This window comes from Bombina bombina, chromosome 5, assembly GCF_027579735.1.
Source record: "Bombina bombina isolate aBomBom1 chromosome 5, aBomBom1.pri, whole genome shotgun sequence".
NCBI classification, from domain to species: domain Eukaryota; kingdom Metazoa; phylum Chordata; class Amphibia; order Anura; family Bombinatoridae; genus Bombina; species Bombina bombina.
This window is the reverse complement of record NC_069503.1, coordinates 616526747-616551250: the sequence shown is the minus strand read 5'-3', so window position 1 is coordinate 616551250 and position 24504 is coordinate 616526747. Positions and strand designations below refer to the sequence as shown.

General features: G+C 41.4%; 1 protein-coding gene across 1 annotated transcript in view; it reads left to right on the top strand.

Moving 5' to 3' along the window:
- Positions 1 to 24504, top strand: part of LPCAT1 (lysophosphatidylcholine acyltransferase 1) — a 451016-nt gene that overhangs the window by 189425 nt on the left and 237087 nt on the right. Inside the window, exon 3 of the mRNA XM_053714577.1 lies at positions 18014 to 18228. Coding sequence (XP_053570552.1) covers positions 18014 to 18228 — 215 coding nt within the window. The remainder of the gene's footprint in view (positions 1 to 18013; positions 18229 to 24504) is intronic.

Here is a 24504-nt window from a genome sequence, read left to right as displayed (position 1 = left end):
CGCGTGTTGCTCAGGGAGGTTTTAGCGACTCTGGATGACACTGACACTATTGTAGTCCCAGAGAAATTGTGTAAAATGGACAAATACTTTGCAGTGCCTGTTTACACTGATGTTTTTTCCAATCCCTAAGAGGTTTTCAGAAATTATTACTAAGGAATGGGATAGACCAGGTGTGCCGTTCTCTCCCCCTCCTGCTTTTAAGAAAATGTTTCCTATAGATGCCGCTACATGGGACTTGTGGCAGACGGTCCCTAAGGTGGAGGGAGCAATCTCTACCCTAGCTAAGAGTACAACTATTCCTGTTGAGGACAGTTGTGCTTTCCTAGATCCTATGGATAAGAAATTAGAGGGTTTCCTTAAGAAAATCTTTATACAACAAGGTTTTATTCTCCAGCCTCTTGCATGCATTGCCCCAGTCACTGCTGCAGCGGCTTTCTGGTTCGAGTCTCTGGAGGAGGCTTTACAGGTAGAGACCCCGTTGGATGATATCCTTGACTTAAAGGATTACTAACACTAACTAACTATTACTAACTAAACTAACATATTAAAGTTAATAAACATTAATTAAAACCTACTGACCTATATTTTCTCCAAAACGAAGTTTCATAACGTTCTAAAAGTTATATCTTTTGTTCGCCGATGATGTCACATTATCCTGCCCACTATTTTCAGCACTGAGTGTTCAAAATACTTAAACCAAAAACTTTGTGTTTAAAGCGCCATTTTGAAACCTAGGTATTGTAAACGGATTGGTACAGAGCAAAGGATACCCACGGAGTGGGTTTGGAAAACAATTAAATTTGCAGACAAGATTTCTGATATATGGTAGATATATGTTAATGAAATGCTATTGATAAAAAGCGTATTTGGGGTAGTTAGTTAGTAACAGGCATAGAAAATATTTACTTACAGTGGCCCTTTAAAGCTTAAAGCTCTTAAGTTAGTCAATTCATTTATTTCTGACGCCGTTTTTCATTTAACCAAGCTAACGGCTAAAAATTCAGGTTTTGCCATTCAGGCACGTAGGGCACTATAGCTTAAATCCTGGTCAGCTGATGTCACTTCAAAGTCTAAACTTCTCAATATAAATAAATATAAATAAATATAAATAATAAATTTCTCAAGATGGAGACTATTCGAACCATCCTACCTATGATCCAGGAGGGTCAATATATGACTACCGTGGATTTAAAGAATGCTTATCTACATATTCCGATACACAGGGATCATCATCAGTTTCTCAGGTTCGCCTTCCTAGACAGGCATTACCAGTTTGTGGCTCTTCCCTTCGGGTTAGCCACGGCACCAAGAATCTTTACGAAGGTTCTAGGGTCCCTTCTGGTGGTTCTAAGACCACGGGGTATAGCAGTAGCCCCTTACCTAGACAACATCCTGATACAGGCGTCAACTTTTCAAATCGCCAGGTCCCATATGGACATTGTTCTGGCATTCCTAAGGTCTCACGGGTGGAAGGTGAACGAAGGAAAGAGTTCTCTCTCACCTCTCACAAGAATTTCCTTCCTAGTAGAAATGAAGATTTATGTGACAGAGGTCAGGTTGTCAAAACTTTTAACTTCCTGCCGTGCTCTTTATTCCATTTCTCGTCCGTCATTGGCTCAGTGTATGGAGGTAATCGGATTAATGGTAGCGGCAATGGACATAGTTCAGTTTGCCCGCCTACATCTCAGACCACTTCAACTTTGCATGCTCAATCAGTGGAATGGGGATTACACAGATTTGTCCCCTCTACTAAATCTGGATCAAGAGACCAGGGATTCTCTTCTCTGGTGGTTATCTCGGGTCCATCTGTCCAAGGGAATGAGTTTCCGCAGGCCAGAATGGAGTATAGTAACGACAGATGCCAGCCTTCTGGGCTGGGGTGCAGTCTGGAATTCCCTGAAGGCTCAGGGTTTGTGGACTCAGGAGGAGGCCCTCCTTCCGATAAACATTCTGGAACTAAGAGCGATATTCGATGCTCTTCAGGCTTGGCCTCAGCTAGCTGCGGTCAGGTTCATCAGATTTCAGTCAGACAACATCACGACTGTAGCCTATATCAACCATCAGGGGGGTACAAAGAGCCCCCTGGCGATGTTGGAGGTTTCAAAGATAATTTTATGGGCAGAGGTTCACTCTTGCCATCTCTCAGCTATCCATATCCCAGGAGTAGAAAACTGGGAGGCGGATTTTCTAAGTCGGCAGACTTTTCATCCGGGGGAGTGGGAGCTCCATCCGGAGGTATTTGCCCAGTTGATCCAACTTTGGGGCAAACCAGAACTGGATCTCATGGCGACTCGTCAGAACGCCAAGCTTCCTTGTTACGGGTCCAGGTCCAGGGATCCCAAGGCAGCGCTGATAGATGCTCTAGCAGCGCCCTGGTCCTTCAGCCTGGCTTATGTGTTTCCACCGTTTCCTCTGCTCCCTAGTCTGATTGCCAAGATCAAGCAGGAGAGAGCTTCGGTGATCTTGTTAGCCCCTGCGTGGCCACGCAGGACTTGGAATGCAGATCTGGTGGACATGTCATCCTTTCCACCATGGACTCTGCCGCTAAGGCAGGACCTTCTACTTCAAGGTCCCTTCAAAAATCCAAATCTAATTTCTCTACGTCTGACTGCTTGGAGATTGAACGCTTGATTCTATCAAAGCGTGTTTTTTCCGAATCGGTCATTGATACCTTAATTCAGGCTCGAAAGCCTGTCACCAGGAAAATCTATCATAAGATATGGTGTAAATATCTTCATTGGTGTGAATCCAAGGGTTACTCATGGAGTAAGGTCAGGATTCCTTGTATGTTATCTTTTCTCCAAGAAGGATTGGAGAAGGGTTTGTCAGCTAGTTCCTTAAAGGGACAGATTTCTGCTCTGTCCTTTTGCACAAACGTCTGGCTGAGGTTCCAGACGTTCAGGCGTTTTGTCAGGCTTTAGTTAGGATCAAGCCTGTGTTTAAACCTGTTGCTCCGCCATGGAGTTTAAATTTAGTTCTTAAAGTTCTTCAAGGGGTTCCGTTTGAACCTTTGCATTCCATAGATATTAAGCTTTTATCTTGGAAAGTTCTGTTTTTTGTAGCTATCTCCTCGGCTCGAAGAGTTTCGGAGTTATCTGCTTTACAATGTGATTCCCCTTATCTGATTTCCATGCAGATAAGGTAGTGTTACGTACCAAACCTGGGTTTCTTCCTAAGGTGGTATCTAATAAGAATATCAATCAGGAGATTGTTGTTCCTTCACTATGTCCTAATCCTTCTTCAAAGAAGGAACGTCTATTACACAATCTTGATGTGGTTCGTGCTTTAAAGTTTTATTTACAAGCTACAAAGGATTTTCGTCAAACATCTGCTTTGTTTGTTGTCTACTCTGGACAGAGGAGAGGCCAAAAGGCTTCGGCAACTTCTCTTTCTTTTTGGCTAAGAAGTATAATACGCTTAGCTTATGAGACTGCTGGCCAGCAGCCTCCTGAAAGAATTACAGCTCATTCTACTAGAGCAGTAGCTTCCACATGGGCTTTTAAACATGAGGCCTCTGTTGAACAGATTTGTAAGGCGGCGACTTGGTCTTCGCCTCATACCTTTTCTAAATTCTATAAATTTGATACTTTTGCTTCTTCGGAGGCTATTTTTGGGAGAAAGGTCTTACAGGCAGTGGTGCCTTCTGTTTAAGTTCCTGCCTTGTCCCTCCCTTCATCCGTGTCCTAAAGCTTTGGTATTGGTATCCCACAAGTAATGGATGAACCCGTGGACTGGATACACCTTTACAAGAGAAAACAAAATTTATGCTTACCTGATAAATTTATTTCTCTTGTGGTGTATCCAGTCCACGGCCCGCCCTGTCATTTTTAAGGCAGGTGTTTTTTATTTTTAAACTACAGTCACCACTGCACCCTATAGTTTCTCCTTTTTTTCTTGCTTGTCTTCGGTCGAATGACTGGGGGTGGAGGTATATAGACAGCTCTGCTGTGGGTGCCCTCTTGCAGCTTCCTGTTGGGAAGGAGAATATCCCACAAGTAATGGATGAACCCGTGGACTGGATACACCACAAGAGAAATAACTTTATCAGATAAGCATAAATTTGTTTTTCATGCTGATAAGGCGGTCTTCCGTACTAAGTTAGGTTTTCTACCCAAGGTAGTCTCAGATCGTAACATTAATCAGGAAATCGTTGTTCCTTCCTTTTGCCCAGTCCTCATCTTTGTTTGTTCTCTATACTGGCAAGCACAGGGGCCAGAAGGCCACTGCGACTTTGTTGACTTTTTGGTTGAGGAGTGTCATCCGCTTAACAACAGCCTCCTGAGAGGATTACGGCTCATTCCACTAGGGCTGTTGCTTCTTCCTGGGCTTTTAAGAATGAAGCCTCTATGGATTAGACTTTTATGGTGGCTGCCTGGTCCTCCTTACGTATCTTTTCAAATGTGATGTTTTCGCTTCAGGTGAAGTGGCTTTTGGGAGAAAGGTGTTACAGGCTGTGGTGCCCTCAGTTTAGGATCAGCCTCCTTTTCTTTTGTCCCTCCCTTTTATTCATCAGTGTCCTCTGGTGCATGGGTACTGGTTCCCAACAGTTATGAATGAAGTCGTGGACTCTCCCTGCCTAGGGAAGGAAAACAAAATGTATGCTTACCAGATAAATTCCTGGCAGGGAGAGTCCACGACCCAGCCCGTAATTTGGCGGCTTCCTTATTATTATTATTTTTTTTTCTGGCACCTCTACCCTAATGTTTCTCCTGCTTTTCCTCGTTCCCTCGGACGAATTACTGGGGGATAGGGAAGTGGAAGGGATATTTATAGCCTTTTGCTGGGGTGTCTTTGCCTCCCCTGGTGGCTGGGTGTTTATATTCCCAACCGTTATGAATGAAGTCGTGGACTCTCCCTGCCAGGAAGGAAAGGCATACATGATGATGATGATGAGGATGATGATGATGATGATATTTGTATTATTATTTTAGGACCACCTTTATTAGGATGATTATGAAGTCTTAGTTTTTATGTTGTCAAATTTAGATATAGGCCTGCTACCTAAAGTAAAGTAAGATATCCGGGTAATCCTAGCAGTACCCAGGTAAAACTGACATTACCCAAGCAGCTGTGGGTAAAGCCTGATGTACTGTAATTCCCCCATCTACACTATTTATTTATTTTTTGCCTCCATCTGGGCAGTTTAAGGAAGGCGCTCTGCCGACCCTCTGGCATCTACCCCAAGTGAACTATGTGGAATGAGGTTTACAAGGGGGCTTTTGCCCCCCTTGAACCCCCCAGACAAAGGCAAAAAAGATAATCAAGATGGGGGAATTACAGTGCATGCTATATATGTTTGAGTGCATGAGCTTCATCGAGTCACCGCATCAGAGGGGATTTATGATCTTACATCGGGCTTTACCCCATATCCGCTTGGGTAATGTCTGTTTCTCACACTCACACACACACACACACCATTAGATTTGTTGTTTTAGCAAAGTTTTAATGACCATTCATATTAATCCATTAATCAGTTTCTTTATTTAGATACAAACAGAAGATACAGGAAAAATGTACACAAAATATAAACCCCCCCCCCTACAATTTTCAGAGCAAAATGGCTTTTTCAAGCAAAAGTTAGTATTTAGTATAACTTCCCTTGGCAGTAAGCACATCTTGAATTCTTTTGGGGAGACTGTCCTGAAGTCGTCTGAAGTAATTTTCTGGTATATTATACCAGTCTTCTTTCAGCACTTCCCAGAATTCTTCTTTAGATTGGTTGCCTTATTTCTCTGTCCAGGTGATACCATACTGCCTCTATAATATTCAGGTCTGGACTCTGTAAAAGACAGTCCATGACGGTCAGTGTTTTATCGGCTATTTTTCTCTCCAAATATGATTTCCCTGCATTAGCAATGTGCTTAGGATCAGTTATCATGCTGAAAAAGAAAACCATTTCCAATTAGGCGCTTTCCAAAAGGAATGGCATGATGAATTAAAACCTGTCTGTAATTTTCAGCACTCATGATCCCATCAATTCTGACAATATCGCCAATACCTTTGGCAGAAATTCAGCCCCAAACCAGGAGAGATCCTCCACCATCTTTCACTGAAGGCTGCAAGCACTCATTCCTCCATCTTTCTCCAACTCTTCTTCTCACATATTGTTGACAATTGTTCCCAAAAACTTGGATTTGCTATTCCATAATCCTTTTTTCTCCAACATAGGTGTGTCCGGTCCACGGCGTCATCCTTACTTGTGGGATATTCTCTTCCCCAACAGGAAATGGCAAAGAGCCCAGCAAAGCTGGTCACATGATCCCTCCTAGGCTCCGCCTACCCCAGTCATTCTCTTTGCCGTTGTACAGGCAACATCTCCACGGAGATGGCTTAGAGTTTTTTAGTGTTTAACTGTAGTTTTTATTATTCAATCAAGAGTTTGTTATTTTAAAATAGTGCTGGTATGTACTATTTACTCAGAAACAGAAAAGAGATGAAGATTTCTGTTTGTATGAGGAAAATGATTTTAGCACCGTAACTAAAATCCATGGCTGTTCCACACAGGACTGTTGAGAGCAATTAACTTCAGTTGGGGGAACAGTGTGCAGTCTCTTACTGCTTGAGGTATGACACATTCTAACAAGACGATGTAATGCTGGAAGCTGTCATTTTCCCTATGGGATCCGGTAAGCCATGTTTATTAAGATAGTAAATAAGGGCTTCACAAGGGCTTATTAAGACTGTAGACTTTTTCTGGGCTAAATCGATTCATTATTAACACATATTTAGCCTTGAGGAATCATTTATTCTGGGTATTTTGATATGATTATATCGGCAGGCACTGTTTTAGACACTTTATTCTTTAGGGGCTTTCCCTAATCATAGTCAGAGCCTCATTTTCGCGCCGGTATGGCGCACTTGTTTTTGAGGACAGCATGGCATGCAGCTGCATGTGTGTGGAGCTCTGATACATAGAAAAGTCTTTCTGAAGGCATCATTTGGTATCGTATTCCCCTTTGGGCTTGGTTGGGTCTCAGCAAAGCAGATTCCAGGGACTGTAAAGGGGTTAAATATAAAAACGGCTCCGGTTCCGTTATTTTAAGGGTTAAAGCTTCCAAATTTGGTGTGCAATACTTTTAAGGCTTTAAGACACTGTGGTGAAATTTTGGTGAATTTTGAACAATTCCTTCATACTTTTTCGCAATTGCAATAATAAAGTGTGTTTAGTTTAAAATTTAAAGTGACAGTAACGGTTTTATTTTAAAACGTTTTTTGTGCTTTGTTATCAAGTTTATGCCTGTTTAACATGTCTGAACTACCAGATAGATTGTGTTCTGACTGTGGGGAAACCAAGGTTCCTTCTCATTTAACTATATGTATTTTATGTCATAAAAAAAAAAAAAAAAAAAAAAAAAAAAAAAAAATTTAGTTAAAATGATGCCCAAGATGATTCCTCAAGTGAGGGGAGTAAGCATGGTACTGCATCATCCCCTCCTTCGTCTACACCAGTCTTGCCCATACAGGAGGCCCCTAGTACATCTAGTGTGCCAATACTCCTTACTATGCAACATTTAACGGCTGTAATGGATAATTCTATCAAAAACATTTTAGCCAATATGCCCACTTATCAGCGAAAGCGCGACTGCTCTGTTTTAGAAAATTCTGTAGAGCATGAGAACGCTGATGATATGGTTTCTGAAGGGCCCCTACACCAGTCTGAGGGGGCCAGGGAGGTTTTGTCTGAGGGAGAAATTTCAGATTCAGGAAACATTTCTCAACAAGCTGAACCTGATGTGATTACTTTTAAATTTAAGTTGGAACATCTCCGCGCTCTGCTTAAGGAGGTGTTATCCAATTTGGATGATTGTGATTATCTGGTCATTCCAGAACCACTATGTAAAATGGAAAAGTTCTTAGAGGCCCCGGGGCCCCCCGAAGCTTTTCCTATATCCAAGCGGGTGGCGTACATTGTTAGTAAAGAATGGGACAGGCCCGGTATACCTTTAGTACCTTCCCCCATATTTATAAAATTGTTTTCCTATAGTCGACCCCAGAAAGGACTGATGGCAGACAGTCCCCAAGGTCGAGGGGGCGGTTTCTACTCTACACAAGCGCGCCACTATACCCATAGAAGATAGTTGTGCTTTCCAAGATCCTATGGATAAAAAATTAGAAGGTCTGCTAAAGATGTTTGTTCAGCAAGGTTCCCTTCTACAACCAATTGCATGCATTGTCCCTGTCACTGCAGCCGCGTGTTTCTAGTTTGATGAGCTAGGAAAGGCGATTATTAGTAATTCTTCTTCTTATGAGGAGATTATGGACAGAATTCGTGCTCTTAAATTGGCTAATTCTTTCACCCTAGACGCCACCTTGCAATTGGCTAGGTTAGCGGCGAAAAAATTCTGGGTTTGCTATTGTGGCGCAGAGCGCTTTGGTTAAAATCTTGGGCAGCGGATGCGTCTTCCAAGAACAAATTGCTTGACATTCCTTTCAAGGGGAAAACACTCTTTGGCCCTGACTTGAAAGAGATTATCTCTGATATCACTGGGGGCAAGGGCCACGCCCTTCCTCAGGATAGGTCTTTTCAAGACCAAAAATAAACCTAAGTTTCGTCCCTTTCGCAGAAACGGATCAGCCCCAAGGGCTACGTCCTCTAAGCAGGAAGGTAATACTTCTCAAGCCAATCCAGCCTGGAGACCTATGCAAGGCTGGAGCAAAGGAAAGCAGGCCAGGAAACCTGCCACTGCTACCAAGACAGCATGAAATGCGGGCCCCCGATCCGGGACCGGATCTGGTGGGGGGCAGACTCTCTCTCTTCGCTCAGGCTTGGGAAAGAGATGTTCTGGATCCTTGGGCGCTAGAAATAGTCTCCCAAGGTTATTCTCTGGAGTTCAAGGGGCTTCCTCCAAGGGGGAGGTCCCACAGGTCTCAGTTGTCTTCAGACCACATAAGAAGACAGGCATTCTTACATTGGGTAGAAGACCTGCTAAAAATGGGAGTGATTCATCCTGTTCCATTAGGAGAACAAGGGATGGGGTTCTACTCCAATCTGTTCATGGTTCCCAAAAAAGAGGGAACGTTCAGACCAATCTTAGATCTCAAGATCTTGAACAAGTTTCTCAAGGTTCCATCGTTCAAGATGGAAACCATTCGAACACTTCTTCCTTCCATACAGGAAGGTCAATTCATGACCAAGGTGGATTTCAAGGATGCGTATCTACATATTCCTATCCACAAGGAACATCATCGGTTCCTAAGGTTTGCATTCCTGGACAAGCATTTCCAGTTCGTGGCATTTTCTTTCGGATTAGCCACTGCTCCTAGGATTTTCTCATAGGTACTAGGGTCCCTTCTGGCGGTGCTAAGACCAAGGGGCATTGCTGTAGTACCTTACTTGGACGACATTCTGATTCGAGCGTCGTCCCTTCCTCAAGTAAAGGCTCACACGGACATTGTCCTGGCCTTTCTCAGATCTCACGGATGGAAAGTGAACGTGGAAAAGAGTTCTCTATCTCCGTCAACGAGGGTTCCCTTCTTGGGAACTATAATAGACTCCTTAGAAATGAGGATTTTTCTGACAGAAGCCAGAAAAACAAAACTTCTAGACTCTTGTCGGATACTTCATTCCGTTCCTCTTCCTTCCATAGCGCAGTGCATGGAAGTGATAGGTTTGATGGTAGCGGCAATGGACATAGTTCCTTTTGTGCGCATTCATCTAAGACCATTACAACTGTTCATGCTCAGTCAGTGGAATGGGGACTATTCAGACTTGTCTCCGAAGATACAAGCAAATCAGAGAACCAGAGACTCATTCCGTTGGTGGCTGTCCCTGGACAACCTGTCACAAGGGATGACCTTCCGCAGACCAGAGTGGGTCATTGTCACGACCGACGCCAGTCTGATGGGCTGGGGCGCGGTCTGGGGATCCCTGAAAGCTCAGGGTCTTTGGTCTCGGGTAGAATCTCTTCTACCGATATATATTCTGGAACTGAGAGCGATATTCAATGCTCTCAAAGCTTGGCCTCAGCTAGCGAGGGCCAAGTTCATACATCAACCATCAGGGGGGAACAAGGAGTTCCCTAGCGATGGAAGAAGTGACCAAAATCATTCTATGGGCGGAGTCTCACTCCTGCCACCTGTCTGCTATCCACATCCCAGGAGTGGAAAATTGGGAAGCGGATTTTCTGAGTCGTCAGACATTGCATCCGGGGGAGTGGGAACTCCATCCGGAAATCTTTGCCCAAGTCACTCAACCGTGGAGCATTCCAGACATGGATCTGATGGCCTCTCGTCAGAACTTCAGAGTTCCTTACTACGGGTACAGATCCAGGGATCCCAAGGCGGCTCTAGTGGATGCACTAGTAGCACCTTGGACCTTCAAACTAGCTTATGTGTTCCCGCCGTTTCCTCTCATCCCCAGGCTGGTAGCCAGGATCAATCAGGAGAGGGCGTCGGTGATTTGGATAGCTCCTGCGTGGCCACGCAGGACTTGGTATGCAGATCTGGTGAATATGTCATCGGCTCCACCATGGAAGCTACCTTTGAGAGACCTTCTTGTTCTAGGTCCGTTCGACCCACTCCAGCTGACTGCTTGGAGATTGAACGCTTGATCTTATCAAAGCGAGGGTTCTCAGATTCTGTTATTAATACTCTTGTTCAGGCCTGAAAGCCTGTAACCAGAAAAATTAACACATAATTTGGTATATCTGTTGGTGTGAATCTGCAGGATTCCCTTGGGACAAGGTTAGGATTCCTAAGAGTCTATCCTTCCTTCGAGAAGGATTGGAAAAAGGATTATCTGCAAGTTCCTTGATGGGACAGATTTCTGCCTTGTCTGTGTTACTTCACAAAAAGCTGGCAGCTGTGCCAGATGTTCTAGCCTTTGTTCAGGCTCTGGTTAGAATCAAGCCTGTTTACAAGATTTTGACTCCTCCTTGGAGTCTCAACCTAGTTCTTTCAGTTCTTCAGGGGGTTCCGTTTGAACCCTTACATTCCGTTGATATTAAGTTATTATCTTGGAAAGTTTTGTTTTTGGTTGCAATTTCTTCTGCTAGAAGAGTTTCAGAATTATCTGCTCTGCAGTGTTCTTCTCCTTATCTGGTGTTCCATGCAGATAAGGTGGTTTTGCGTACTAAACCTGGTTTTCTTCCAAAAGTTGTTTCTAACAAAAACATTAACCAGGAGATAGTTGTGCCTTCTTTGTGTCCTAATCCAGTTTCAAAGAAGGAACGTTTGTTGCACAACTTGGATGTAGTTCGTGCTCTCAAATTTTACTTAGCAGCTACTAAGGATTTCAGACAAACTTTGTCTTTGTTTGTTGTTTATTCTGGTAAACGGAGAGGTTAAAAAGCAACTTCTACCTCTCTCTCCTTCTGGATTAAAAGCATTATCCGATTGGCTTATGAGACTGCCGGACGGCAGCCTCCTGAAAGAATCACAGCTCACTCCACTAGGGCTGTGGCTTCCACATGGGCCTTCAAGAACGAGGCTTCTGTTGATCAGATATGTAAGGCAGCGACTTGGTCTTCACTGCACACTTTTTCTAAATTTTACAAATTTGATACTTTTGCTTCTTCTGAGGCTATTTTTGGGAGAAAGGTTTTGCAAGCCGTGGTGCCTTCCATTTAGGTGACCTGATTTGCTCCCTCCCTTCATCCGTGTCCTAAAGCTTTGGTATTGGTTCCCACAAGTAAGGATGACGCCGTGGACCGGACACACCTATGTTGGAGAAAACAGAATTTATGTTTACCTGATAAATTGCTTTCTCCAACGGTGTGTCCGGTCCACGGCCCGCCCTGGTTTTTTTAATCAGGTCTGATAATTTATTTTCTTTAACTACAGTCACCACGGTAACATATGGTTTCTCCTATGCAAATATTCCTCCTTAACGTTGGTCGAATGACTGGGGTAGGCGGAGCCTAGGAGGGATCATGTGACCAGCTTTGCTGGGCTCTTTGCCATTTCCTGTTGGGGAAGAGAATATCCCACAAGTAAGGATGACGCCGTGGACCGGACACACCGTTGGAGAAAGCAATTTATCAGGTAAACATAAATTCTGTTTTTCCACTGATTTCAATCTGTAAGCTTTAGCATATTTTAGCCTTTTTACCCTGTTCCCCTGCTGAAAAGACCATTCCTGATCAAGCTTCTTCACACTGCAGAAGGGTCAACTTTGCATCCTGATGAAGCTGCCAGATGCTTATTCAGGTCCTCGCTGGACTTCTTCCGGTCTATCAAAGAAGAAACTCTGAGAAACTTCTAATCAGTTTTTTGAAAGTTTTCTTGGCCTTCCAGTACTTTTTTTTTTTTTTTTGTCCTTGACCTCTCATGATTCTTCAGATTTCTTTACAACAGCTTGAATACCACATCTTGAGTATACAGTTTGTTTGGTGATTTCCCTTTGAGAGTGGCCTTGCTGATGCAAAAATATATATATATATTTTTAAATCATAATTTTTTGAGGTTTTTATGAGATACATTACAAAATACTTATTCAACCAGAACAATAGACTTAAGACAGGTTATTTTTCAAATAATATAGTAAATTATACTATTATTAGTATATTGGATATCGATCTACATGCTATCTGAGAATATAGTTAGATTAGTAGCAATTAAAAATAAAGGAAAGTGGGAAAAAAATGCAAAGTAATACTCTGCTTCTCAATTGTAGATACTTATCAATACGAGAGTGAAAACCTCCAATCAGAATGTATAAAATAGGTTATTAACATAAACAATAAATGAAATATAAGTCTATATTAAGATTGAACACACATAACTGAAATCTCATTTTCTTTAGCATATGTTCCTCCCAGAATTAGAATGTCGCTCTTGAGATAAGGAACCAACTGCCTGTGTGTGAAGGATTAACCATTGTGAGGGATTACATACTGGCTGAATGTTTCAACAACAGAGAGTGTCCCATCCTAGTCCCAATTATCGGGGAGGCCTGAAGATGTGAGCCCCAAGTACATTCTCCTTTCCAGATAGCAGTTGCAATGTCAACCGCCATATGTTCTCCACTGACTGATGCTTTAATTGTGCTTCCTAATTAGGAGATGAATCTGAGAAAGTTGATTGCTTGCAATTTTGCACTCCAGTAAAAGACGGTATTCTCATTTCAGTCACTAAATCTCTCTTTGACAGTGTGGGACTGTTGCTGCAAATGCTCTATCATGATAAGAATACAACTGTGCTTGAAGCGAAAAGGGAAGAAAGCTTTCTTGTTCATTCTTGATTTCCTTAAATACACATGTTTCATTATCATTGTTTTTACCAAAAAGTGTTTGGTGAGAGGCAATATGTTCCCGGAGTTCAGAAGTACAATAAAATAGTTTTTTGCAACCTGGAAAATTGCATGTGAATGAAGCGTCTCTGAAATGTTGTGCTTCATGGTGATAAAGAAGCCCTAAATCAGTGAAAACCAAGCTGCACCCCTCTAACTCACACTTAAATTGCAACTCCAAATGGGATTGCCTGTGGATTAGTAGTTCATTAATGGACTTAAACATGGCATTGCAATCTAAAGATACACACATAAAAGGCAGTGGTCCTAAATGAATTCTCTTGTGCTGCCTCAGATGAAAATTGGTTATGAAATGTCGTCTACAATATGCACATTTTTCTCTTAAGTTTTTCATAAGCAAATAGTACTCTGCATTTTCATCGTTGTTACTGTGCTCCCCTTTCAGATGTATACTTAAATATTTAAATTGTTTGAATTCCCTCAAACAGTTAGTGCCAGGACATGGATACACATCTCTGTCTTGCAGATTTCGATCCTGCATTGCTTTGAATGATAGATAACCATTAGCTTTAAACTCATCCTCTACATAGTCCTCCTCTAAGCTGTATACACTATTTTCATTTTTCTTTTTAGGTCTGTGACGTGTAGGCATAGTCATATGCCCCATGACATGGGTAACAAAAATTTCCTTGTTCTTGATTTTTTTAAGACACACAGGGCAAGTAATACACTCCGTCTGTCAGGTGCATTTTAGCATGATGGAGAATTCTAGCCTCAATTATCTCCTTTTTGCAGATCACACAGAAAAAATTATATTAAAGCCAACGTTTATACCTTTCTGACGATCCAACTGGTTTTCTCACTCTATGGCTCTGAAACACATCTGACATATTTTCTGGAGAAAATTGTGTTTCATTTAGATTGTTCTCAAAGCTACACAAAGGAGAAGTCTGGGACATTTAGTAGAAAGTCCTTCATAGCTCTCTTCCTCTGCATCTGAAGATTCTTTGCCTAATAGCTTAAGGCAATGACGTTTTAAAGTTTTCCAATCCCAGAATTCCGGATCAAACATCCAGTGGCTCTTCAAAGCTAGCAAGAGTTCACAACGAAGGGAATTTGAAATAACAGAGGTTTCCTCGTCATTCTTCTGATCTTGCTGCATGAAAAGATCTTCTAATGTGTTTAAAGCATCTGCAGTTGGTTCAAATAAAAATTCTGTTAGCTGACAGGCTCTTCTCACTTCTAAATCTTGTGGTAAGAGGCAAGCAATTGTTTTGCAAACAGAAGATTTTGTTGTATCTGTTTCATTTGACTGGATCTGAAGAGCACGAATGCATAAAACTATTGAAACCGAGACACCAGCATCTCCAGCCAGGAGCAAGATGTAATTTCATTTTGCAGCTGTTGGGTGAGATAGGTAGTACAGAGAATAAAAGCTGTATTATCTTGGTTTTCAGATTCCAGATTACAAATGATGTCTAAAACCTCTTTTCCATCCATTCTTGAAATCTCTTTAAAAGCTTCCTCGTTCGGCAAAAGAGTACATACACATGTGATAAAAGTCGGTCAGGAAAAAGAAATCACTTGAAACTTCTGAAGATTCAGCACAAAGTTTTGACAACAGCATTGCTTCCTGTGTGCAGTTTCTCTTCATCAAATGTTTAATACGAATTTTCAGAAAGCAGGATCCCTCTTGTGAAATCAATTTCTGAGCTTCTTCAGGATTTACAGGTTGTTGAGACAATACTTTGACAACAACTGGATTGTTCCATCCCCCACCGCTCTTGAAGATATCGACCAACAACTGTAAATTGCCATTTCCAAACTCCAGCAAAATGTTGTGTGAATCCATGATAGCCTTTTTCAAAAGTAATCCATGGTTATTTGAAAAATCATCTTCTCCCATTGACAGAACTACTTCAAAACAACCCGAAACTATTCTCCTAAGTAGCTGTAAGACATCATCACACTCTGTTGTGAGGTATGGCCGCGCTCTTGCAAAGCTTCTCAGAACAGTTCCATATATTTCAGATCCAAGGATAAAATTTTCTGTTGTAACACGGTCTTCTGCATTCTGCATTAATATCTCGGAAAAGCGGCCGCAGTATACAACCGAGTTGAACACGGACACGTCGTCCTCCAGTGCCAGTAGAGTCTCGGCTAGGCAGCGGATTTGCGAAGGAGAACAAGGAGCAGGCGACATACTTCCCTTGAACAACCCTGCTCGGGACTCTCCCTTCCGCCATCTTCTCTCTCCTTTGCTGCGCGTAGGCAACACTCTCCCACACATATATATATATATATATACACACACACACACACACACACACACACACACACACACTCTTGCTCGCTCTCTCGCTTCCCTTAACATCACGTGGTTCTCTGTGCTTCCTAATTCTGTGAGCTGACCGTTTGTGTTACACCCACTGTCCATTGTCTCAAACGTGATCATCGTTATCTTTCTCGGATTAGCCTGTTCTTTTAATGTACACTGCTGAGAGCTTCTCCCGATAAGCAAGTCAGAGGAGCCATGCACCATATTTTCTCGTACACGTAGTTTGCGAATCTCTGGTAGTGCTGCCGGAAGTACAGTTTTTTTTCAGGTGAGGGTCTGCAAACGGCTCTTAAAGGGTCCCACTCCTCTTTAAACACTGCGTGAAGCTCTAGGAAATGATCATCCAGCATATCTTCTATTCCCTTCAACAAAACAATTGCGGATTTTCCGCAAAAAGTACTTGGCAGTCGATCTTTTAGCTCAAGCTTATCATAATCTTGTCTCAACAAATGTAACTTTGTCCGTGCTAGATAATGCCATAGATTGCGACAGTGTGATGTGAACTGCCTTTACACGGAAAGCCAGGGTGTGTGTGTGTGTGTGGGGGGGGGTTAAAAACGCACTGTAGGCCGCCACCTATGCCCTTAACTATCCAGATTAAGGCTCAAGAGAAGATATTTGACACAGAATGAGACAAATGTACTTGCATCAATGTCTGCAGAAACTTGTGCGTGTAGAATATAACAATGATGCCACTCATATCTAGAGATAATCGGCGGATTATATATATTATAGATGTCCCTAGGTGCTCTAAATTTTTGCTGCCAAATAATAATCAAGATTTTAAATGAGCATGCAATTAATTTGTTGAAAAGCATTCCTAGGTAGGGTCAGGAGCAGTGATGCACTTCTGGGAGGTGACTAAGCACATATGATTCTTGTCGTTGGCTCACAAATGTGTTAAGTTATGTCCCAGTAGTGCTCTGCTGCTCTGAAGTTGATTTTAACTGGGTTCAACCCTTTTTGGAGGAGTTAAACATATAGTTATATGGAAGAATAGTGCAATAACTCATTGGAGAATTTTTGTTTTGCATATGAATGCAATCATAAGCTTCCACATTATCTAGAGAAGACAGACATGAGTGAACCTAGTCAACAAGATTTGTATACTTTGGCTAAGAAAGTCTCTTCCTGATGTAATTTGCACTACACTTCTTATGTACACAACCAGAACATAGGTCAAAATGTAAAGCAGACGTGTAAATCTTTGCTCCAGAGGCAGAACATTTCTTCACTTTCTGCGATGAGATTTTTTTAAGTGAAAATTTTTCTGCAGGTCATTTTTAAATAAAATATAATTTTAAATTAGACAGTTACACTAAGGCACCAGTTCAACTGCAATGTGCTGGTTAACTGAAGAATAAAGCAATTTTTAATGCTTTATAATATAATTGCATTGCAATGTAGCAGCATACAAAAAAATAAATTTTAAAATGTCCCTTGAATAAATCTGTTTCCTTTTCTCTTGGTCTAACATAGAAATGTAGTAATAGAAAAGATGCAATGCTCATACTAACATCTTACATTCAGAGTAAACAGCTTTGCAGACTGAGAAAGCCTAGGGGGCGGGTTTGAAAAAAATCTCTGAGAGCCAGTCAACAAGCAATGTGCTGCTGCTTTGCAGCGCTACTGCATATTTGACTGCTCACTTCAAACAGCACTTTGCTCTGGATGCACTGTGTTAAGGAAAACTTACACACTGCAACCAGAGCACAGCTCTGTTTGAAGAGAACTGTCTAATGTGGAGCAGCACTACAAAGTTCAAGCGCTAACAGTTCCTGCATGTGTCCTGTTCTTTCTGCAAACATGCTGCATTTTCTGCGATGACATCTCAGATCAGTGTATGTTCTGCCTTGGCATTAAACAGGTTTTCTCAAGCCTGACATTTACATCCTCTACATAGTCTACATAAAATTGTTCTTTAACTTAATGGAGATCAGAAATTCGGGCTTAGTATGTATGTATGTGTGTGTGTATATATGTGTATATATGTATGTATGTGTGTGTGTATATATGTATATATATTCGTTTTTAATCATCATTATTACATTTACATCTGCTAATATTCATAATGAAAATATTTAGTCATCTGCTCATTTTGGCAAGCCTACTGAAACTTTATTTATTGGTACATAAAAAATACTTAAATTGTATATGCAACTGTAAATAAAGCTTTGTTCTAATATTTTGTTGCTGACACATCAGAAGCATATATTAATTTCAATCATTGTTTTATTTTGTTTTGTTGTACTATTTGGAGCTTTTGTCTATTTAGAAAGAACTTTAGCTTGTCTGGGGAATAAACTTAAAAGGTTCTTAGCAGCCATGTAGAAATAGAAATATTAACAGCCATATTTATAGTGTATCTTTTTATTTTTTTCCCAAAAATGTGTATGGTTGGCTCCTCAATATATCTACTATATTTATTTTATATTTACCTGTAATTTATTTGTCATTTTTGTATTTAATAACTTTTTTCTTGACAGGTTATTGGACATTGCTTTAAAAGCAATCATGAGGGCAATGTGGTTTGCTGGCGGATTTCACTGGGTGACGGTGAAAGGAAGACAGGCTTTACCAGCAGAAGCTCCCATTCTGACCCTTGCTCCTCATTCTTCTTACTTTGATGCCATTCCAGTAACTATGACGATGGCTTCTATAGTGATGAAGGCAGAAAGCAAGGATATTCCAGTGTGGGGAAGTAAGTTAACAGCAGATTACATCATATTTAAGGATTTTCAAAACCTTGCTCAAGCTCTTTATAACTTGTTTTCTTTAGAATTGATTTTGAGGTGTTTCTACAGACTATGTGACAATGTCTCTGTATTATAACCCGTGAGGTTTAGGGTACCTTTAAAGAGGCATGCAACACTGAGAATTCAATATAACATGTTTACTTATGCATAGTAAAAAAACAAACTTTCCAATATACATTCATTGTTTATTTTGCTTGCTTTTACTAGAAAATACTTTTGGATTTGTGTAATAATTATGTGACTCTGAGTAGCAAATTCTGTAAATGAGGCTATAGTGGCTTAAACTCCATTACAGCTATCCCTTAATGGTTACAATTAAGGAAGGCTCACTAGAACATTTGTATGTAGGCCAGTGTTCTCCACAGAACATTTTGCCAGGCGGGTGGCATTATGAAGTAGCCGGGTGGGGGTAGTGTGATCATATACATATATACTGTGAATTCTTGCACATTTTCAATAGGAGCTAGTGCCTCGGAAAGTGTGCATTTAAAAAGATGTTCCATTTTTATAATGGAAATAAATTGCAAGTTGTTTACAATTCTCTATTTGAATTATGAAAGATTGATTTGATTTTAGTGTAAAAATTGTGAGTTTTCCAGTTCTAAGAAGTGCACATGCCCAACCCTGCCATATATCTGCCCTAATTGGATTCAGCAGAGGTAGGAACGGCAAAACAAAGTATATTTTGTTAACTTAAAGGGACACTCTAATCTAGTATTTTTATTGTTTAAAAATATAGATAATCTCTTTTCCTTCTTAATATGAGGAGAGTCCACGGCTTCATTCCTTACTTGTGGGAAATACAGAACCCGGCCACCAGGAGGAGGCAAAGACACCCCAGCCAAAGGCTCAAATACCTTCCCCCAGTCATTCTTTGCCTTTCTTCACATGAGGTTGGCAGAGAAGTGTCAGCAGATTTCGGAGTAGTCACTTATGGAGGGTAGTACTCTTCGAGATGGGACTGGAGTTTTAAGTAGTCTTGTCAGGCTCTCGGTGAGAGCATTGACGAAAGTTAGATTCTAGAGATGCAGGGAAAGTGTTTCTGCAAACCCATCCAGACTCATATTAACAGCTCCTTAAGCAATCAGCGTTGATGAGTTTTGCTGCCTGGTTTCTTCACTCAAGTCCATGTCAGAAGCGCTGCTACAATCTGTCAAACTTGAAGGACCGTGTCACTGTTCCACGGCATAGATTCTGGTAAGATCGTTTCAATACTTTACACACGTTAACGATAGAAGACAGGGTCACAGTGGGACTCCTTTATCTTTATTGAATCAAGGGTTAATATCTCCTGAGGGGGATTATTGAACAGTGGAATTTTTTAATCATATTTATGTGATTTTGACGGCTTATGTGTAAGAACGTTTGGGCTCTTAGGCTGATCCGTAACGTACAGGTTATTTTCATTTTGAGAGCTGCGCCGTTTCTTTATATTAAGATTGCGCACTTTTTCCTTAAGCAGAGCCAGGCCCTGCATGTGCAATATGTGACTGGGAGGGGTCACATTCTTTTCTATTGTATACAATATGTTGCAACTATAAAGTGCAGAATACCAGCATAAATAAGAAACCGTACTTTAAGATATTAGAGTTTAAAACTCTCACTACGTTCCGAGAGAGCTATTGTCTAAGACATTTTGTAATAAATCTGTATTAATAAACAGACTATTGACAAAGGTTACACTACTACGAAAGATAACGAGTTACCAACTTATTTTTCTAACTTGACAAAATAGTTACAAAATATACAGTGGTACAAACTACCAGAGAATACTTAAGTGTATTTTTAAATTATATTCCTATTTTATATTTCTATCTATTAAGTTAAGTTTTATTTTATTTCCACAAGTTCAAAAGAAGCTGTTGTGCACAATTATATATAAGATATTGGAATTCGTAAACCTAGAGTGCTAATTTGTGTATTCTTGCCAAGAGTAGGTTTCTTCATACTCTAAGATTAAAAGTTGTCTTGATACACTAGCACCCATACCCTAAAGCAGTGATTTTTAACCTTTTTTTTGCCGTGGCACACTTTTTTACATAAAAAAATCCTGTGGCACACCACCATCCCAAAATTAAAAAAAAATCACACATTGTAGCCCAATACAGCATATATATATACACATACACACAAACACACACATACTGTATGTATTGTGCTGTTATGCCATGCCTCCTACAAACTACCCCTGCACTGGGAGTAAAAAACAAGCAAAGTTTAAAAAATATGTCACACTGTTGTCAGTCTGCTGTGGCACACCTGAGGATCTCTCACGGCACACTAGTGTGCCACGGCACACTGGTTGAAAAACACTGCCCTAAAGACATTGAAATTACTTGATTACTTTATATCAAATGGGTTATAACATAGGTTTACTAGTAACATTAGTAGTGCCATTGGTTCCATGGTGTAAACATCTCTGTCTGTCTGGGTCATAGGAGGTGGTGAGTGCCCCAGCCGTTGGGGGTATAAGGTGCCAGTTGTTTTTCCTTTTTCTATAATTTGATATAGACGAGTTATGGAGGATTCTGGTATTTTAGAGGGGGATCCCTCTAATACAGAATTTGATAGCTGTGTATATTGTGAGGAGGTCCGGGTAATCCAGCATATGCAGTTTTCTCGAGTTCCGATCCTCCTTCGCCTGTAAGGGGTTTGTTTCCACCAGAGGTTACTACGCAGTTCTGCATGGCCATCTCTGCGGCCTTAGCGACGCTACCTATTCCTTCTAAGCGTAAGCTAAGGAGTAATTCGGGTTCTCATGCCCCCTGGACATTCGTTTAAAATAACGATTGTGTCTGATCAGTTCTCTGGGAATGCGGCTCGCTCTGAGGCATCAGAGGGAGAACCTTCGTGGTCTGAGTCTGCTGACTTTGGATCCTCCGACTGCGGAGGGCTTAGCCTTTAGATTTAGATTGTTCACTCCTGAGAAGTTTTGGTGATGTTAGAGGTTCCCAGTACTGATCCATCAGTTTAATCTCAGTCCTCTAAATCTGATAACGATCTTAACTAGACGAGGGGAGGACGTGTTCCTATTCCTTGTTGTCTGTTTTACTTTTTGTTTTATTGTTTGTTTAGAATCCCAGTTCAGAGCTCTATGGGGGATTGTGTCGTATGACTGGCCGGACCTGTTTTTGTTTGCACACTCCTTTTCTTTTACAAGATATGACGAGTCCACGGATTTCATCCTTACTTATGGGATTATGCCTCCTGGTCAGCAGGAGGAGGCAAAGAGCACCACAGCAGAGCTGTTTATATAGCTCCTCCCTTCCCTCCCACTTCAGTCATTCTCTTTGCCTGTGTTAGTGATAGGAAGAGGTAAAGTGAGGTGTTAGTTTAGATTCTTCAATCAAGAGCTTATTATTTTTAAATGGTGCCAGTGTGTACTATTTTACTCAGGGTACAGCTATAGGGTCTGTGCAGATTACATCCGTCCTCTGACTCCCAATGGGGGCTGCCCTGATGCATATGGTCTTAGCAAGTTTATCTAAGACCCAGTTGTTCCCACAGATTCCTGGAGGAGATGAAGGACCTCTTGCAGTGTGGGACGAGTCATGTTGTTACTCAACATGGAGGTATGTGCAGTCTTTTATTTTCTGTGACACTTGGTACCTCAGAAAGGACTGTTTCTCTCTCTATAAGCTGACCTATGTCTGTGCCCTATTGTATCTAGCTAAGGGGGTATACAGAGAAGGCTGCTATCATTATAGGATAATGAATAATATGGGGTGCGGTAGAAGGGTATGTTACACTATTATTAACCCTTTCATGTGTGGGCTGACGCTGGGGGTTTCAGAGTGAACTCCGGATCACATAGATTTGTGTATGCTGGCGGCATGGTTTTACAGGGGAACTGTCTTCATGTGGGGCACTTTCTTTTTTGAGGTGCAATACTCCGGTGGCTCCATTGTTATTTTTATTATAAGGTACTGGGCTGCGCGGGAGTTCCGCTCTGATACACCCACGATAGGCGGGGCACTTTTTCGCACACGAGTAGAGCAGCGCAGTGCCTGTCTGGGAATTGGTCGGATGACTCTGGTGTTCTGTATTGACCGCATGGGTAGTTGGAACTCAGGTGGTCTAGACACTCTGCTGCACGGGTAACGTTTTTTGTCTCAGAGTGAGGGGGCAGGTAAGCGCCGCAGCAGAGCTGTGGCGAGGTGTTTAAATCTGAAGTTTTATTTTGAAGATGCAGTTATTTTTTGAAAAAGTTAGCTACTAATGGGATACGTATAATTACGATCTTTATTTTGCAAAGCCACAATTATAAGTGTTTCTTCAGCCGCACAAGAGTGCTGCGCAAAGGTTTTTTATTTTCTCTTAAAGGCACAGTTGTTTTTATTCTAAATAACTAGATTGTGCATAAAAAGTGTTTGATATAACTGACTACAATTTCTGTTTTTTTTTACTATGGATGACCTTGAAGCCAGTACTTGTTCCATGTGTTTAAATGCCATTGTGGAACACCTGCTTACTTTTTGTCCCTCATGCACTGAGAGGGCACTGCAATGTAAAGAACAAATTTTTCTTAACAAAGATATAGCGCAGGATGTTTCTCAGACTGATGAGACTCATGGTATGCCAATTCTTTCTCCCCAAGCGTCACAGCCCTTAACACCCACTCAAGCGACGCCATGTTCTTCAACTGCATCCACTACCAAGTTGCCAGTGTTACAGGGCAAACACAGCAAGACAGAAGCCACTTTGGTTCCTGCGACTTCTGATGTTTTGATGGCTATCTCCGATGTGCCCTCCCAGGGATCTGATTTGGGGGGTAGGGAACTGCTGTCTGAAGGTGAACTTTCTGACTCAGGGAGTGCGTTACCTCAGACAGACTCGGACGTCATGTCCTTCAGATTTAAGCTTGAACACCTCCGCCTGTTACTTCAGGAGGTTTTAGCGACTCTGGATGATTGTGACTATTGTGGTACCACCAGAGAATTTGTGTAAGATGGACAAATACTTAGAGGTTCCTTCTTATTCTGATGTGTTTCTGGTTCCTAAAAGAATTTCTGAAGTTATTACGCGGGAATGGGACAGACCAGGTATCCCGTTCTCACCTTCTCCTAATTTTAAGAAAATGTATCCTATAGCTGACACTGTTCGGGATTCTTGGCAAACGGTCCCTAAGGTGGAGGGAGCTATATCTACCCTGGCTAAGCGTACAACTATTCCTATTGAGGACAGTTGTGCTTTCAAAGATCCTATGGATAAAAAGATGGGTCTTCTAAAAAAGCTATTTATTCATCAGGGTTTTCTATTACAACCAACGGCTTGTATTATACCAGTTACAACTGCCGCAGCCTTTTGATTTGACACCTCAGAGTCTCTTAAGACTGAGATTCCTTTAGAGGAAATACTGGATAGAATTAAGGCTCTTAAGCTGGCTAATTCTTTTGTTACGGATGCCGCCTTTCAGATTGCCAAGCTGGCGGCTAAGAAAGCAGGATTTGCCATTTTAGCACAAAGTGCTTTATGGTTAAAATCTTGGTCTGCGGATGTGTCCTCTAAATCAAAGCTTTCGGCTATTCCTTTCAAGGGAAAGACCCTGTTCGGGCCTGACTTGAAATAAATAATTTTTGACATTACGGGAGGTACGGGTAAACAGAGTAATTTCTTCTATAAGGTACGACGAGTCCACAGATTCATCCTTTATTTGTGGGATATTATACTCCTGCTAACAGGAAGTGGCAAAGAGCACCACAGCAGAGCTGTCTATATAGCTCCTCCCTTAGCTCCACCCCCCAGTCATTCTCTTTACCTACTCTAAGTACTAGGAAGGGTAAAGTGAAAGAGGTGATAAAATATTAGTTTTTAATTTCTTCAAGCAAGAGTTGTTTTTTTAAATGGTACCGGTGTGTACTATTTACTCTCAGGCAGCAGATGGATGAAGACTTCTGCCTGGAGGATGATGATCATAGCATTTGTAACTAAGATCCAGTACTGTTCCCACAGAGGCTGAGGAGTACAGGAAACTACAGTGTGAGGAACGTTTTCATGCTATATAGCAGTGAGATATGATTAGTCATTTTTTCTGGAGAGACTGTGTATTTCAGAAAGGCTGACAGTATCCCCATGAGGGTAAGGGTAAGCAGTAATCCTAAGAGCTTTAGAAAGGTATTACTAAGCTTGCATAAGGGGCTAATTAAAAAATGGTTGACACTGAGTTTTGAATGTTTGTGGGCAAACGTTTTCTGAACTGGGAGTGCTGTTAACGTTTTGTG